At 44.6% G+C, this 16852-nt stretch overlaps 2 protein-coding genes across 2 annotated transcripts in view; both read right to left on the bottom strand.

Moving 5' to 3' along the window:
* Positions 1-6565, bottom strand: part of DTD1 (D-aminoacyl-tRNA deacylase 1) — a 108972-nt gene extending 102407 nt beyond the window's left edge. The window contains exons 1-2 of the mRNA XM_082669601.1: positions 6448-6565; positions 1151-1241 (exon numbers count right to left, since the gene is read on the bottom strand). Coding sequence (XP_082525727.1) covers positions 1151-1241; positions 6448-6490 — 134 coding nt within the window. The 5' untranslated portion in view covers positions 6491-6565. The remainder of the gene's footprint in view (positions 1-1150; positions 1242-6447) is intronic.
* A 7542-nt stretch (positions 6566-14107) lies between these two features.
* Positions 14108-15565, bottom strand: SMIM26 (small integral membrane protein 26). Its single transcript, XM_082669602.1, has 2 exons — positions 15407-15565; positions 14108-14428 (listed from the first exon to the last, which is right to left on the bottom strand). The coding sequence occupies exons 1-2, from the start codon at positions 15522-15524 to the stop codon at positions 14262-14264; spliced, it is 285 nt and encodes a 94-aa protein (XP_082525728.1). The 5' UTR covers positions 15525-15565; the 3' UTR covers positions 14108-14261.
* Positions 15566-16852: the final 1287 nt, after the last annotated feature.

Raw genomic sequence — 16852 nt, 5'->3', positions numbered from 1 at the left:
ATTTATAAGATCAGACTTGAGACGAATGACAAAGAACTACCTCCGTGAAAGGTGCAATTCCACCATTTGAAGCCACCTTTCTGGATGATGTTGAAGACATGTTCAAAGCCTGAACAAATACTCATTCGCCGACACCTTACATGGGAACCCTCTGCGGTGGGCGCTATTCATCACCCCTTCTCCACAGCGGGTCTGCCTTATGCTGAGTCATTGCTCTTAACCAAGTTAGGTACTAGCTCTCCATTTTGTCAGCGCCACGGAGAGATTCAGACCAGTCCCCCGGCTTTTAACCACTACACCACTTCGCTCCCTCTTTGCGAATCCAGGGGACAGCTTTTGAAATACCAACATCCGTGAGTGTTATTGAACTAGTCATCAACACCTCAGCGGGAGCTTGGTTCCAAGTCTGGTTTTCAACCTAATACAAAAGGGACAACTGGGCAACCGTCACATGTAGGCTCTGGGCACCAGGGGCAGAGAAAATGGATCCAAGCATCTGAAGTACATGTGCGAAGTGGTGCGGGGGAGAGTGAACATGAGGAGGGGAGGCTGCCTGTACTAAGGGCCAAGAGCAATGACAAACCTCCCACCTTAGTAAAAAGAGCACTGGCTTCCAGGCCAGGCGGCCTAGGTTCTAACCTGGAGTCAGGCTTTTTGCTAAGGACGTGTGCATGACCTTCGGCAGGTAATGTAACCTCTCTGAGCTCCAGATCCTATTGTGAACGGTGAACAACTGGGCATTCTTAACATGTGTAAACAGTGCCCAGATCATACTGCTCAAACTGAAAACATAACACATTCCTATGAAAAGAGGCTTGGTTTTCACACCAAGGGAATGGTTCAAGGCTGCAGCAGCAAATAGGGACAGAGGCTACGTTGTGGTCCTGCCCTGTCGCTGACTTACTGGGTGATGGCTCTTCCTCGCTCTCCCCATCTGTGACACAGAAATAACCACACTGCCTCAAAAGGGACATGGGTAAAACTGACAGAGTCTCACTTTATAGGAGCAAAATACTATGGAAGTTCCATATATATATATATATATATATATATATATGTATGTATAATTTATTTAAATAGCTAGCCAGCCAGCCAGATGACCAGCACATGTCCCACTAGAAAGGCAGTGACGTGGAAATCCGCCTCTTACATGTGCTCCAGTTCCTTCTGCGTATCTTCCAGGGAAATACCCAGCAACACACAGATGCCCCGTCCAATGGCACTTATCTGTTCTCCACCAACTGGAAAGGAAACAAAAGGGAAAAGAGACAAAAGGGAAATGAAACAAAAGGGAAAAGCAAACAGGTGCCGTGAAGCACATCTGAGCATCCACAGGAAAGTTTGAACATCACACATACTTCTCGTAACTTCTTTGCCAAAGTCAGTAGGTACTGAAACGTGAAAGGGGTTACGTCGATGCAGTATGATAATCATACTTTGTCCATTCTGACTTTACATTTGGAATGAATGAGTTGTGAAGTGAACAACCATTACGCGGGATTTTCAGGCCACGTTTTCATCTGTGCTACCTTGGTTGAGACCCCTGAAACTTTCTATGAGTTTGCCCGTCTGTAACAACAAAAGTTTTTCTCCCCAGAGAATCCAGCTCAGCTATGGTAATTCTCAAAAAGGAGATGCCTGCTCTTCTTGGAAATCAGCAAACCTGATAACATAATACACAATGCACAATGGAAAACATTTATGTCATAAAAATAAAGAAATGATTTCTCTACTTACTGCAGAAAAGATAAATATATCATACATAAAAAACACAGTTTAAAAGTTAAGCTTCCAGGGGCTTCCCTGGTGGCACAGTGGTTAAGAATCCGCCTGCCAACGCAGGGTACACGGGTTTGAGCCCTAGTCTGGGAAGATCCCACGTGCCACGGAGCAACTAAGCCTGTGCGCCACGACTACTGAACCTGTGCTCTAGAGCCCGTGAGCCACAGCTACTGAGCCTGCACGCCTAGAGCCTGTGCTCGGCAACAAGAGAAGCCACCGCAATGAGAAGCCTGCGCACCACAACGAAGAGTGGCTCCCGCTTGCTGCAACTAGAGAAAGCCTGCACACAGCAACGAAGACCCAGCACGGCCAAAAATAAAATATTAATTAATTAATTAAAAATAAATGAATAAACTTTTAAAGAAATAAAAGTTAAACTTCAAGTCAGCAAACTTCTATTATTTCCCAGTTTATTACTAAGGTTGCATTCTAAGCCAATGACCTCCAAATCATTTTGAGCGATGCACCCCATGCATAAAAAAAATTCTTTGAACATAGATTCCTATTCCAAACATTTGCATAGGTATTTAGCGTCAAATGTACACTCTACTACCACTAGACAGTATCTCAGTGCTGGCACAGTACTTAGGTCAAGACACATCATTATGGTGGTGAAACTAAATCCATATTTCAAATGTTGATCTTCATAATTTTCAATTTTTTTGGCCAACTTTTTGCCAAAGCTCATTGATTACTGATGTTTGGTTATTTTATCGTATACTGACCTAATGTTCCAATCAGGAGAAAGGTCAACTCTGCCATTTTCTTGTTATTTGCTTCTGCTAGATAATAATATTTACAAATATACCCAACAAGGCATCACAGACTGTTCCATGTTGCCACATCCTGCAAGCTAAGGGAAGAGTGAGAAACCCTCTCCCTGCAGGTGTCTGACAAGGGACCATCTGACAGACACGAGGCGAGCACGAGCATCAGTTTGTTCCTGAAATAACTCTTTTTTAAAGAACATTTACTGATTTATTTACTTTGGCTGAGCCGGTCTTAGCTGCGGCACGCAGGATCTTAGTTGCGCCACGCAGGATCTTAGTTGTGCCATGCGGGATCTAGTTCCCTGACCATGGATCGAACCCAAGCCCCCTGCATTGGGACCACGGAGTCTTATCGCTAGACCACCAGGGAAGTCCCTGAAATAATTCTTATTAAAGCTTAACTTCTCTTAGTTTTATGATTAAGAAAACACAAATATTTTAGTATTTTCTTCTGTGCTGCTTTTTTTATAATGGACTATGAATGATTTACTATCCTTTGAGCCACTGACTCAAAATCTGAAACAGAAATCAGCTATCCTGACATAAGCAGTAAACAACTGGGGTTGCTTGCCTGTTTGCAGTGCTTTAGAAAACTGTGGCTTTATTTGTTCTTTAAGTAAGTCAATATTATTTTCTTACAATATCAAGATATTTTTAAAATTTTCCCCAGGGTGTATTTTAAAAACTTAAAAAAGAATGATGGTTGAACTATGTCCACCATTAAAAGTAATGCACATGCAGTATAGAAAAACTTTAAAAAATAAAAGAAACAGGAAAGCAAAAGGAACAACCGAAGACAAGCACTTCAGTATGTTACTGATTCCCTTCTGATATTTCCTCTATTCACAGATTTTACTTCATATTTGTTCTCAACTACCATAGTAATATTGTGTATAAATTTTTGTGTCTCATCTTTTTTAACATCTCACAAGGATTTTTCCACATTATGAGCTTTTCCTAAGCATCTTTTAATAGTTGCAGCCCATCCAGTGGAACATTTGCATTCCTTCCATGGATGGACTAACCATCCTGTTTGGCTGGATAAATGGCTTGTTTTAAAATTTTTCACTTCAATAAGTAACACTGTGGTGAAAATCTTTATACACTAAAGTTTTGGGGTTTTTTAAATATACTTTCATGTATAGAGTAGTTTTAGGTTCACAGCAAAACTGAACAGAGGGCACAGAGATTTCCATATACCCTCAGCCCCACATGCAGTCTCCCCACTATCAACGTCCCCCTCCAGATGGTACATTTGTTCCAAATGATGAACCTACACTGACACCTCATTATCACTCCAAGTTCACAGTTTACATGAGGGCTCACTCTTGGTGTTGGACATTCTATCGGTTTGGACAAATGTAATGACACGTATCCACCATGACAGTAACGTACAGAGTAGTTTCATTGCCCTAAGGATCCTCTGTGCTCCACCTGTTCACCCCTCTAAAGCTTCTTCTATAATTAGGATTATCTTCTTAGAATAGATTCTCAAAAATAGAATCACTATTTGAAGTGATTCAAATCACTATTTGAACAGTTTCAATATTTTTATAATGTGGTATTATCCTAATAAGAAATGAATTATGCACCAAAGCCTTGAGATGACACAATTCGCTCTCTTATTTTGGAGAAGTTTTGTCCCTCCTTCAGGCAGAAGAATTAGGAGGTTAAAGGGATGTTTTATTATAGACAAATGGATTTCCAAGGGGAAAAACTTGAGAATCACCATTTTAGACAAAAGGTCACAGGGCTAGAAGAGACCTGAGCTATTTGGTCAATGTTTATTTGACGCCACGTATAGTGGCATCACCCAAGACTTCCTCTTTGAGAAGAATTCACCAGCTCACAAATTAACGCATTCAAACCCAAGCAATCTCTTCCCAACATTCTATGATTCTATTCAGATTTCGGCTTATAAAGCTGAGTGATGGACATGGGGGTTATTGTACTATTCCATGTGTGTAATCACATGAATATGTTTGAAGTGTTCTGTCATAAAGCTTTTAAAATTAGATTATCACAATAACCAGGCTAAGGCATCAAATGTGCCTGACCAAGCTCATAAAGTGAGCCTGCCACGTACTATGTGACTCTTAATACTGTCCCACCTATAAAACTGGAAGTGACATTTTAGAACCTTTGAAATAAAATGCCATTCGAGAAAGGCCACATGGAAGTGAAGCCTGTCAGTCACATTCTAAAGGAATCAGAAAACCTCTCCCCATTACAATGCAAGTAGAAGGCAAGGCTAACTCAAAGTTTCCTCCAGCACCGTGGGAGAATTCCATCTTATTAACACCTTCAGACAGTTAATTTGTTGTTTTTAACTAAAAGCATACAACTTAAATAGTAAAGTAAGATCATTCAAACTATTCAGCTAATCTCACAGAAATGTGTTTTTGATATTCCAGATCAGCACAATGGAGAGTTCTCCATTCTGATCAAAACTTACATTCTCCAAAGTCTGTTCACTGGCCATCATGACCACATAGGGCAGGCTGCAAGATTCTTCTCAAAAAAAGCAAGAAAATCTTTTCATCTATGAATTTTCCCAGTTTTAGTGAAGTTACATATTAACTAAAATACTAAAAAAAAAAAAAGCCCACTTTGTTTTAAAATTTCATAAATCCCAGAGCTATACTATTCCCTATTACTCCAGGACGATATCCAAAATCACTTATCAGAACAGCTTAGAAATCATTAGCCAGGACTGAAAAGTAGAATCTCGGATCTAAATATATGGTTTTACTGAGTTTGATTGTTTCTTTAGGGGATTTTGTTGTTTCGTTCTTAGATTTATACTCTCCTGGACATAGAAACACACATTTGGTATAGGCTTGAAGGAAAGGATATCTAGAACTACTTGAACTGAAACAATATTAGAATTCTGCCAATAAAAATAGGAAAGGCTAGAAGACAATGTAAAGTTAATCATTCAAACAAATTTTAACATCTATACTATCTTCACTTGAGGTTTTTTTTAAATTGGAGTATAGTTGCTTTACAATGTTGTGTTAGTTTCTGCTGCACAGCAAAGTGAATCAGCTATATGTGTATATATATCCCCTCTTTTTTAGATTTCCTTCCCATTTAGGTCACCACAGAGCACTGAGTAGAGTTCCCTGTGCTGTACAGTAGGCTCTCATTAGTTATCTATTTTATACATAGTATCAATAGTGTAGGTGTATATATGTCAATCCCCATCTCCCAATCCATCCCACCCACCCCTTCCCCCTTGGTGTCCATTCGTTTGTTCTCTACCTCTGTGTCTCTATTTCTGCTTATCTTGGCTTGAGCTTTTAAAAGGACTTCCTTCTACCTATTAATCATCTGGACCCCTGATGTTCAAACTAGACCGCAGTGTTCAAGCCATGACTGATGGTTGCGTGGCTCGGTTCACATGAAACTGGTGGAAAAGAGAAACATCTCATCCTGGATCCCCTGGGTTCCCACCCGGGTCACGTGGGCAGACACGGTCAGAACCCACCCCTACGAGCACCTGTCACGAGCGGGCACCTTAGGGGAGTCAAGCTCCAGGTGAACCGGGACACGGAGAAAACCGGCAAGAAAGGGAGACGCGGGGCAAAAGGCTGGGGAAGGGGTGTGTGCCCCGGAAACGCTCCCACGCGTCGTCTGTTTAACACCGCGTGGAAGGGCGGGCCGGGGGATGCTCGGGGGACGCTCGGGGGATGCGGGAGGCCACCTGCGCTCCGGACTAAAGGAAACGCTGCAGAAGACGACGAGGCGCGGTCACCGCGACACTAAGCGTAGACCCTGCAGCCCGTGGACGGCGCCCCGGGACGGCGGGGACTCGGGGCGGCGGGGGCCGGGCTCGCGCGTGGCCGACGGCGGCCCGGGGGCGACCAGCCCGGCCCGGCCCCGCCCGACTGACCTGTGACGCTGGCCCGGGTGACGCGCTGCACCACGGCCTTCATGGCGACGGCTGGGGCGAGCGGGGCGGCGCCGCGCGGCTTCCGGCCTCGGGACTCCGCGGGCTGCGCAGCTGCCCGCGCCCTCTGCCGGGGACACCTGGAAGCGCGCTCCGACCCCCTGAACCCACGAGTCGACGGCCCGCCCACGTCGGCCACGCCCACCACAGGTTGGTCCCGCCCATCTGAGCCCTCCGTGTGGCCCCGCCCCCGCGAGAGGCCCCGCCCGCTCTAGGTCCGGCCACGCCCACTCTTGGTCATGTCCCCCGTACAGCTAGATGAGCCCCGCCCGGACGCTGGAGTCCCGCAACCCCCTTCCCCGTCCCCACACCCTAGCCCGACTCACTGGTGCCCAGACAGTAGTTTCTGCCCCAGTTTCTTTTCACAAACCCCGGCCTGAGAGACAGTCATCCCTGAATCCCAGCTTTGTCCTGAATACTAATCCTAATCGTGTGCCTCCTTCCATGTTTCCACCCTTCTGCCCCCAGATTCTCCCAAATTCTTTTTCCCTTGTTTTCCTGCCTCTGTAACTCCTCAGAAACCAGACAGGAAAGTATCTGCTGCCTAAAATAGCCATTTAACTGTTTAGGTGTTCATTTGACCTAGCCGCGTCCTGGCAGTGCGCAGATACGTGATTCTGTAATTGTAATTCCTCCTCTAATACTGATACTTGGCCCCTCTCCCAGACTTGTTAGAAGATTTGAATAATATATACTGTGCAAAAGTGTTAGAAATATGCAAAGGACTGTACAAGTATTACCCTAACAAATTATTATCACTGATAAAAACAAGCCCTTCTCAGTGTGTCTTCTTCTTACAGCCTAATAGTGCTGGTGGGTGTAGAGGGAGGGAGTTGAGGATGTTCCCGAACCAAACTTGGGTCTGCTCTACCCTGCTTTTCCTCCTGGCACCTCAGAACTGGCAGTTGGTTTGTGGCCTTTTTGTGTCTTATTGTTCATAACTGCCCCTGTGACTGTGCATGGGTGCAGTTATCTGCAGTCTCTTATAGTTTCTTTGTATTGGTTGCTGTAGGAAATGTTTGTCCAGGTGCAAGCGTTCAGGTGGAGGGTCCCAGGTCCCCACCCTTCTGTCCTGAAACAGGTCATAAATGTGAGAGGTGCCCTATCTGTACTGGGAGGGAGGGAGCAGCCTTATCTCCAAAGACAAAAGCACACCAAGAAGAATCTGAACCAACAGGCCTTGCTAAATTTCCCCCAGTTTACTCTGCCTACCTCATATTCTTTAACCTATCATGTTCCTCCATGACTACTCATGCTTCGTCAAACCTAACAACAAAAATTACACAGGTCTCTTTCTTTGGGTCTTCATCTCCTTATGAAGGCTCTCACGTCATGTAAAACTTAAATAAATTTGTATGCTTTTCTCTTGTTCATCTGTCTTTGTCACTTTAATTTTCAGACCCAGCCAGGGACCTCAAGAGAGTGAGAAAACCTTTTTCCTCTCCTACAAGAAAAAGCTTAAATGGAGAACAAGGAAGAGTCATTTGGCCAGAAAAGACTATACTAATATACTTGAGTGTTAAATACTGCACACTAAATTGCCAAAGATAGCATCACCAGTAATGAGATAAACAAACATCATATACTTCTGATATTGCACCAAGAAAGACACCATGTCACTTTGGTGGTATTTCTGCCAAAAATGTAGAATCTGAATCCAATCATGAAGAAACATCAGACAAGCCTAAATTAAGGAACCCTCTACAAAATAACTAGAAGGAGCCTTCAAAAATGTCAAGAAAAAGAAAGTCTGAAGAACTGTTCCAAATTAAAGGGGACTTTTAAAGAGACAGGGAAACTAAATGTGATGCATGAACTGAGTTTTATCCTAGCCAGAAAAAAATAAAAAGAAAGACGTGCATATTGGGACAATTGGTAAATATTTTTGTTTAATTTTGCATCAAATCAACATATCTCAAAACATTTTGATCTCAAGACCCCTTTACATTCTTAAAAATTATTGAACACCCCAAATAGCTTATATCTTAAGATTTTTACTTGTACTAGAAATTACAACCTAGAAAAATTGTTAAATATTGACTTATGATAATTTTTTAAATGACAATAATAAATCCATTATATACTGACTTTAGAGCAATGAGATCATGACTTACCATGAAGCCTCTGAAAACCCCATTGTACACTCTTGAAAGAATAGGAATGAAAAAGTCAAATATTGTCTATATATTATTATAAAAATAGGTGGAAATCTCAGCTCCTCTAAGGAGGATCTCAGAGAACGCTTTGAGAACTGCTGGATTTGATAATGGCATTGAACCAATATTAATTTCCTGATTTTTATGTAAGAGAACATCCTTGTTTTTAGGAAATACACACATGTGCTTAGGGGTAAAGGGACAACATATCTGCAACTTTCAGATCTGGTGAAGAATGATATATACAGAGAAAATAAAGAGAGTGATAAAGCAAAGTAAAATGTTGACCACTTGGGCTATAAGTGAAGGTAACTTATTTCAAAAATAAAACGTTTTAAAAATATACCAAAACACCAGGATTCTTTTTACATATTTGTTGAGCTCGAAAAGGTCAGTATCAGGAGGCAGAAGCACCCAGCAGCCCCTCTTGCGGTGCCTCCTTCCCTCTGCACGCTCTCCTTTGCCCTCTAAATCGCCACTCTCCTCATGTTTTTGAATTCCACCTTGTGCTATTGACTCGCACATTTTCATTTCCATTCCCAACACATCCTCTGTGCTTGTACTTCCAAATGCCTTCTTGACCTCTCCACTTCCATGAACCAAATTAACAGACTGAAAATGGGATTCAGGCTTTTCACCCCTGCCGTATGAAAAAGAGTTTGGTCTTTGTTTTGTGTTTCTGGCATGGAGCTTCTAAGATCCTTGGAATTTCCCAAGGGATAGGAGTTCCTAATGAAACATTTCAGGGTGGGAGCCGGTCACCAGAAAGACCAATCATGTGGCTAGAGGGTGGGACTTTGAGGAGGGGCGGTGGGATGCGGCTGGAGATTGAGTTCAGTCACACAGCAGATGAGTCCATCAGTTGTGCATATGAGATGGAACCCCAATAAAAGCTGTGGACACTGAACCTTAGCAGAGCGTCCTGGCTGGTGAACACATAGATGAGGAACCTGCACCCTGGTTCCACCGAGAGAGCAGTGAAGCTCTCTGTTGGGGACCTTCACAGACCTTGCCTGATGTGTTCCTTCGTTTGGCTAGTCCTGATTTGTATCCTTTATAATAAAACTGTAAGTATAAGGCTTTCTTGAGTTCAGTGAGTCATTGCAGTAAGTTATCTAACCTGTAGGAGTCATAAAAAAACTCCCAAATTTGTAGCCAGTTGGTCGGAAGTAAAGGTGGCTTGGCGACCCCCAAGGTGCGCCTGGCATCTGAACTGAGGGCTGCCCTTTTGGGGACGTGCCCTTAGACTTGCAGGGTCTGTGCTAAGTCTGGGTGGTTAGTGCCAGGACTGAATTGCAATCCCCCCAAGCCCCCCACACTCCACCACTGGGCCACCCTGATTCAAATCAATGGCTCCACTGTTTCCTCCAGCCATAAGTGACTCATGATTGCTCTTTCCCTCTCCCTGAGTAACTAGTCCATCAACAAACCTCCTGACTCCCCCAAACGAACCCCACACGCCCTCTTCTCTCCAGCCCCAGTGCCATCCTGCTCCATGGCCCATCATCTCTCACCTGCATCTACTACAGCTGTTCAGTGGTCTCCTTACTGCCACTTCTGTCTTCACCCAATCCATTCTCCATAAGACGTAAAAGTGGTTTCTAGAATATAAAGTCTTCACGTTCCAGACTCTGATCTTCTTTAAATTGCTCAGGTAATCCACTTGTTGCTACCTCGGGACCTCAGCATCTGCTGGTCCTCCACCTCGAATGCTCCTCCCCCATTCTTCGTCCATCTCGCTCCCCTCCTTCCTTTCATTTTCAGCTTAAACGCCTCCTCATCGGAGAGAACTTCTCTGACCACACAAAGTTAAGAGTCCTGGTTCCCCATTATTCTCCATCGCTATCCTATAGTTTTTCCCTCATAATCTTCTGGCGACTTTTTTTTTTTTTCCTGGCAACTTCCAATCACTCCAGTGCCCGATAATTTGCTCTATTAGTGTCTCATGCTTACCATTCTATCCTAAGCACGTAGCACACTGCCTGAAGCTCAGATAACATTGCTGAATGAATACAGGTGTGAACTTGATTTTTTGACTAACAGGGGGTCATAGATTTACAGTATGGCTGTGGCTGTACTGGGCATCCTATCCAGACACAATGTTCAGAAGTACAGGAGACTATTGCCTCCTAGTGCTTCCTCTGAGGCTGGGACACCCTGCCCAGAAGCCCCTCGAGTTTCACTAGCCAGAGTGAGATCACATGACCATGCTTAACCCAGTCACTAGCAAGGGAGATGGGACCTACTCCTCCTGACTGGTTCAGATAAGAGGTTCTCACCTGGGGCATAGAGCCCCCCAGGGGTTACTGGAAATGTGTGTGGGGAGGGGTGTCTGAAGCTGTCACAAGCTGTGAAGATTGTTACAGGCATTTAGTGCCCAAGGAACTTGAAATGCTAAAGCACTTGCAACACCTGGGGCAGCCCACAAAATGGACTGTCACATCCACGGAGGCTGCAGCGCCCCCTGGAGAAACACTGACTTGGACCAATCAGGACCTGGGCCAGTCCTCCTGAAGCACCTGACGGGGTGAGCTCAGGGTCTGTTATAAAAGAGGAGTGGGATCAGTGGGTGCTGGGAAGGCAATCGGCACGGTCGACCAAGAGGTTGTTTCAGCTCGAGGCCATGCTGAACGAGGGATGTTGAAGAGGCATCTTCCTAAATCTTTTCAGGAATCTCCCAAATTCTTGAAAGTGAGATTGCCGGACCGCAGGATGTGCCATTTTCCATGTTGATACACGCTGCTAACCTGCTGTGCTGAAGAAGCAAGTTACTACCCATGGAAGCCCTGTTTTCAGACAGGCCAGTTGTGACGAGGTAACTCCCTGGGGAGCCACAAGAAAGAAAGCAAAGCGGCTGGAGGACGACAGAAGCAGACTGCATTTATCACCAGAAAGACGGCCTTTCACGCCTCATTTCCAGGAGTAGCTAAGACATTCTATTCCTAAGAATAATCATGCGTGTACAAACACTTTCTCATTTGACAGTCACAACCCTATTAGTAGACAGGCTAGATATTATACCTCTTCTTCAAAAGAAACCAAAGCTCAGAAAACACAGGAGATTTTTCTATCATGAAAAGTTAGGTACCATTTTTAAAAAGAAATGAATAGGGAGATGTGATTTGCTTAGAGTTACATCAACTGTAGCAGAGACCCAAAGTCACAATGGCTTAAACTACGTAGAAGTTGATTCTTTCTCTCTAAAGCCCTGGGCTGTGTGGTACTCCACAGGGCCGGAAAACCCAATTCCTCTTCTCTTGTTGCTCCACTATCTCTCAGGAGTCCTTTTCATCTGAATGGTCCCCGATGGCTCCTCCAGCTGGACGGATGTCAGGAAGGGGGCACACGCCCTGGAGATACATACATCTTAAAAAAAAGAAAACGAAAACCCACTCCCTCTAAATACTACCAGACCTCAGAATTTCGGGAAACTTATTTCCAATCCTACAAACTCTCCTTCAATGGGTGATTCCCAACTTCTGAACAGACCGTGTTCCAACTGCACCTGCAAGATAGACGTTTGGAATTCTGAAAACCTTCTCCCAGAAGAACACTTTAAATTATATTTTGGTTGTTAGATTAGTCCACAAAGGCCTATTTAAGCCAAGATTCAGCAGAACTACGGGAATTGTTGAAGCTCCAGGCTGTTTGGAGCCACAATTGTTTTACTGGTCGGTCAGTAATAAGTGTTATGGAGAGAGAACATGGTCTTAGCACAAGCAGTTGGGGTTGAAGTGTTTTAAACAAGAAGGAATACACACACACACACACACACACACACACACACACACTCTCTCACACACTCAGCTCCCAGAATTCCTACAGCCAGGCATCCACCCCCGGGTAGAGAAACCTTCTCTGGGGAAAGTGACCTACAGAGGCAGGTATCTTAGTGCCTCCCGATGAAAGTCTGGCTTGCTGCCTGGAGTGGACATTTGTCCTGGTATCTACTTGCCCAGCATGCTGTGATCATCCTTCCTATATCTAGGAGATGCCCCACTTTGAGGGTCAACACATCCCTGATGCGGAAGCCAGAAACGCACTTTCCCAATCTCCCTGGCAGCCGGAGGCCAGGCATGAAACTGAGATTCCAAGGAGAGTGATGAGAAGCAGGCTGCTCTGGGAAGCCATTCAGAAATTCCCTTCCACCATCGTATGCTGCTTCTTGCACGTCTGATGCCCATCACAGGTGTCCACCAGGGTGCCCACCCCACTGGCACTGAGCCATTCTTGACCTCTGATGTCCAGTGAGGAGCCTCTGCTGCTGACATCTGAAGCTGCTACTTGCCATCTTGGAGCCTCTGTCACCTAGGTTGACTGCCCCCAAAGCACTGCTCAGGCCACCCACAAGGTAGAACTGACACCAAGGAGAAATCAAGGCAAAGGTTTGAAGGTGACAGTACTATAGCAGGAACCCAGAAGTGTCCCATTCCTGTCCTACCAGGAATCCCTAGTCCTCACAGGGTCCCAAATAGCTGCGCACAAGAAACACTACCCAAATGGGCAACGAATGCTAGTTTCTTACTAACTGAGGCAGGACTCAGTGATCCACAGGAAAGGATCCGATACACAGGGAAGTGACTCTCACAGGAGTGGAAGACAAACTCTGGCTTGGGAAGAAGCTGATCAGACTTTAACGCTGTAGCTGCAAAGTGATGTTACTACAGAAATAACGGGGACAAAACGTGTGCAGTGAGAAAGGCAACAAGGCAGACAGTCCCCAGGCAGGCTCAGTGAGTGGCTACATTCCGGTTCCTGCTGCCAGGCCCTCCGAAGACCTCAGCATACTCTGTTTGAATTCTGAGCTGTCTATACTGGTTTTTTGTTTTTTTTGGCCACGCTGCATAGCTTGTGGGATCTTAGTTCCCCGACCTGGGATTGCACCCACACCCACAGCAGCAAAAGCACCGAGTCCTAACCATTGGACCGCCAGGTAATTCCCTGTCCACACACATTTTTAATAAACATCTCTTTCTGATTTAATCGCACTTATGTGGGTTTGTTACTTGCAACCAAACAAGCCCAGCGGAGAGAACACTGCAGCACTCAAGGGCAGGAACCCTGCTGTCCTCACTTTGTATCCCCTATCTCTAGAATACTGGTAGCCACCATTGGGGTTTAATCCACTCCTGCCGAAAGAATGAGGGTATCTGTACAGCTCCTAAAGAACAGATCGAGTCTACTTAATCCAGGAGTTATAATATAATTCACAACATACTTACCAAGCACCCACTAGTGCCCAAAGGGCTGCTCTAAGTCCCAAACTGAACACGGAGATTTGCTTAAAGGGACCACAAAAGCTACGTCTGACAGCAACATGAAAGGAATATAAAGTTACATGAACTAATTTCAGAAAACCAAGCTTATGGAAGCTCAATACGACATTTCACTTCAATCTTTTACTCCTGTGAGTATAGAAGGACACCTCCTGAATATGCAAATTTACTTTTCTTCAAGGAAATATTTATTGCATATTATTAGTGATTCTATTTTACAGCAAAATTAAATGTATACACTTTTCACAAAGAGAAAGTGGAAATCACAGTATCTCTCAAATTTATATGCTGAACCAAAGTCCTGTTTTCAGAATTCAGCCGTCCATCATGATTTTGGTCCAGGGCCACCAGTCCATGATTTCAAATAGTTGACGATCCTGGCAGTAATTGGAACAAAATTGTCTCTATATGTGACAACCGTTTCCACATAAAACCCTTTCGGGGGTTCAGACAGTTCATTTGTTGAGACATTCTTTTGTTCTACTTCACCACCTTAAAAAAAAAAAAGTAACAGCTGCATCACTAACTTTCATTTTATCTTACTTTATTTTTTAATTGAAGTATAGTTGATCACTAACTTTTAATTTAGGCAGCAGTCATTAGAATTATTAGTAAAGTCTTTGAAATAAAATAAACTAAGGTAAGAATTACCCCCACCCCCATCAGGTTCCTGACATTGTTTTCTTTCTGTAAAAAAGAAAATGTAAATAATTTTTTTAAATGACCACTACAGAGATAAATGTTTTAAAATGCTTAATACTGACATGTGCACTTTCAGGCCATTGGTGATCTTCAGCACCAAATGTAATCTTCAGCACAGTTTTTACATAAAAAGCTTTACTGAGATAATACTTATTATACAATTAACTCATTTAAAATGTAAATTCAGTTTTTAGTATCTTGAGATCTGTGCGACCAGCACCAAAATAAAGTGTAGAATATTTTCATCCACAAAAGGAAACCCCTTATTTTGTAGCAGTCGCTCCCCCACCAGCTCCTCCCCTTCAGCCCCAGGCAGTCCCTACTCTAGACGAAGCCACAGATTTCCAGAACATTTTTGAAAGCTGCGGGATTTCCTTTTCCTCCCAGCAACTGGTAAGATTTCAGTACTCCTTCGCTGGTGTAAGTCAGCGAAATCGTTTGGTCGGCAAAGGCGACCATGCGACCAAAGCAGGGCTGAAGTTACAGAAGCATCGCCTCTTTAAACCACCATCCAGGGTCTTTGAAATTCCACCTGGAATCTCACGGATTCTTCAAATTCTGAGGATACGGGCGGCCTCGCTCAATAAACCAGCAAGGTTCGGGGAAGAGGCTCTAAAAGGTCGTTGCTGGCAGATTCCACGATAACGCGCGGCTCTAAGCACCGCTCCCGGTCTCTTCGCGCGGCACAGCGAAGCCACTTCTGCGACCCCCCGGACACGCCCCACGCAAGGCCGCGCGTCCCCCAGAGGTCCCGCCCGAGAGCCGTACCTGGAGGCTTGCTCTTTCTCTGATTATACAAAAACAAGGAGCCCAGCAGGGTCCAGGCGCCCAGTCCGTACAGCATAGACATGCGCCGGTACCAAGACAGGGCCTTTTCCGGACGCATGACGCCGCCGGGAATACCTCACTCCTCCGAGTCCCAGGGCGCAGGCGGGCCTTCCGGTGGGCGCGTCACCGCCGCCGCCGCCTCCAATGGGGAGCCGCTCCGGGCTGGCCGCTTCCTGCGCCGGCCCCGATGCATCCTGGAGCGTGTAGTCCGGACGTCGCGCTGGGCAACGCACTCGGACGATCTTGCCTCCCACGTGACGGGCCCCAATGACCCTTTCTCTCAGGCAAACCTCCCACTTGCAAAGTCCTGCCTTACATAGGCTTTAGGTGGCCCTTGTTAAACTTAATTCCTTCTCTCCTCCAGCTCTCAGGTTTGCGAGGATACCCCGTCTACGACCCGCAAGTCATCTTCCCCATCTTCCTGCCTGGAGCCCTGTCTGGTGCGCGTGGGTCCCTCTACGTCTGAATTAGCCCCTCCACTAGGCTGTGGGTCCCATTCTTCTCTGCCTTTCAGGGCCCTGACCCAGCAACTACACTCTGTCCACCTCCATCTCACGCCCTTTTCATTCTGTTGTTCTTTACTCCATCATACAAACGAGCCCGCGCCTCAAAAACAAAAAGTCTCCACTCGATCCACCATCAGCTTTTCTCTTATCCGTACATTTCCTCGAAGCATAATCTACCCCCACTCAAGAAACCAAACAACTTGAGAGCAAAAGGGATGTGTTGGGCACAGAGTGGATACTCAGTAAACTTCCATAGCCAGTAACTACTTTGCAGCCATAATCAGACGATTTCCAGCGCATACGACTCCACCTGCTCCTTTCATAGCTTCGAAAACATAATTTTCTTCAGAATCTATTTATCCTTCAGGGCTCTTCCCATTTCTCCCACCCTCTAAAAATTGGTGTTTTGCCACACACAAAAATTAACGCTAAATGGATCATAGGCTTAAATATAAAAGCTAAAACTACAAACCGAGAAGAAAAGATCTAACACAACGATTGGAAATCAACTACATCCAATATAAAATAAAATTTTTTTAAAAAGGCGATCTTTGCCATCTTGGGATAGGCAAAGATTTCTTAGAATACAAAAAGCATAAACCACAAACAAATATTGGTAAATTGGACTTTTTCAAAATTAAATCTTTTGCTCTTCGAAAGGCAGTTAAGAAAATGAAACAAGCCACAAGATAAAATATTCAAAGTAGGTAGATCTGACAAAGGACTTGTATCAGAATTTATAAGGATATCTTACAATTCAATTATAAAAAGACAACCGAACTGAAAAACAGGCAACAATCACTTAACTAAAGAAGATATACAAATGGCCAATAAGTACAGGGGCATTGTCAGTCATCACAGCAATGCAAATTAAAACCAC

This window comes from Grampus griseus (assembly GCF_964374135.1).
Source record: "Grampus griseus genome assembly, chromosome: 14".
Lineage (NCBI taxonomy): Eukaryota > Metazoa > Chordata > Mammalia > Artiodactyla > Delphinidae > Grampus > Grampus griseus.
The sequence above is the reverse complement of the archived record's forward strand: the minus strand, read 5'-3'. Positions and strand labels throughout refer to the sequence as shown.

Coding starts and splice junctions, on each gene's coding strand:
- SMIM26 (XM_082669602.1), bottom strand. CDS start 15,524: ATGCGTCCGGAAAAGGCCCTGTCTTGGTACCGGCGCATGTCTATGCTG. Junction 14,429..15,406: donor GAGAAAGAGCAAGCCTCCAG/GTACGGCTCTCG, acceptor TTTTTTTTTAAG/GTGGTGAAGTAGAACAAAAG.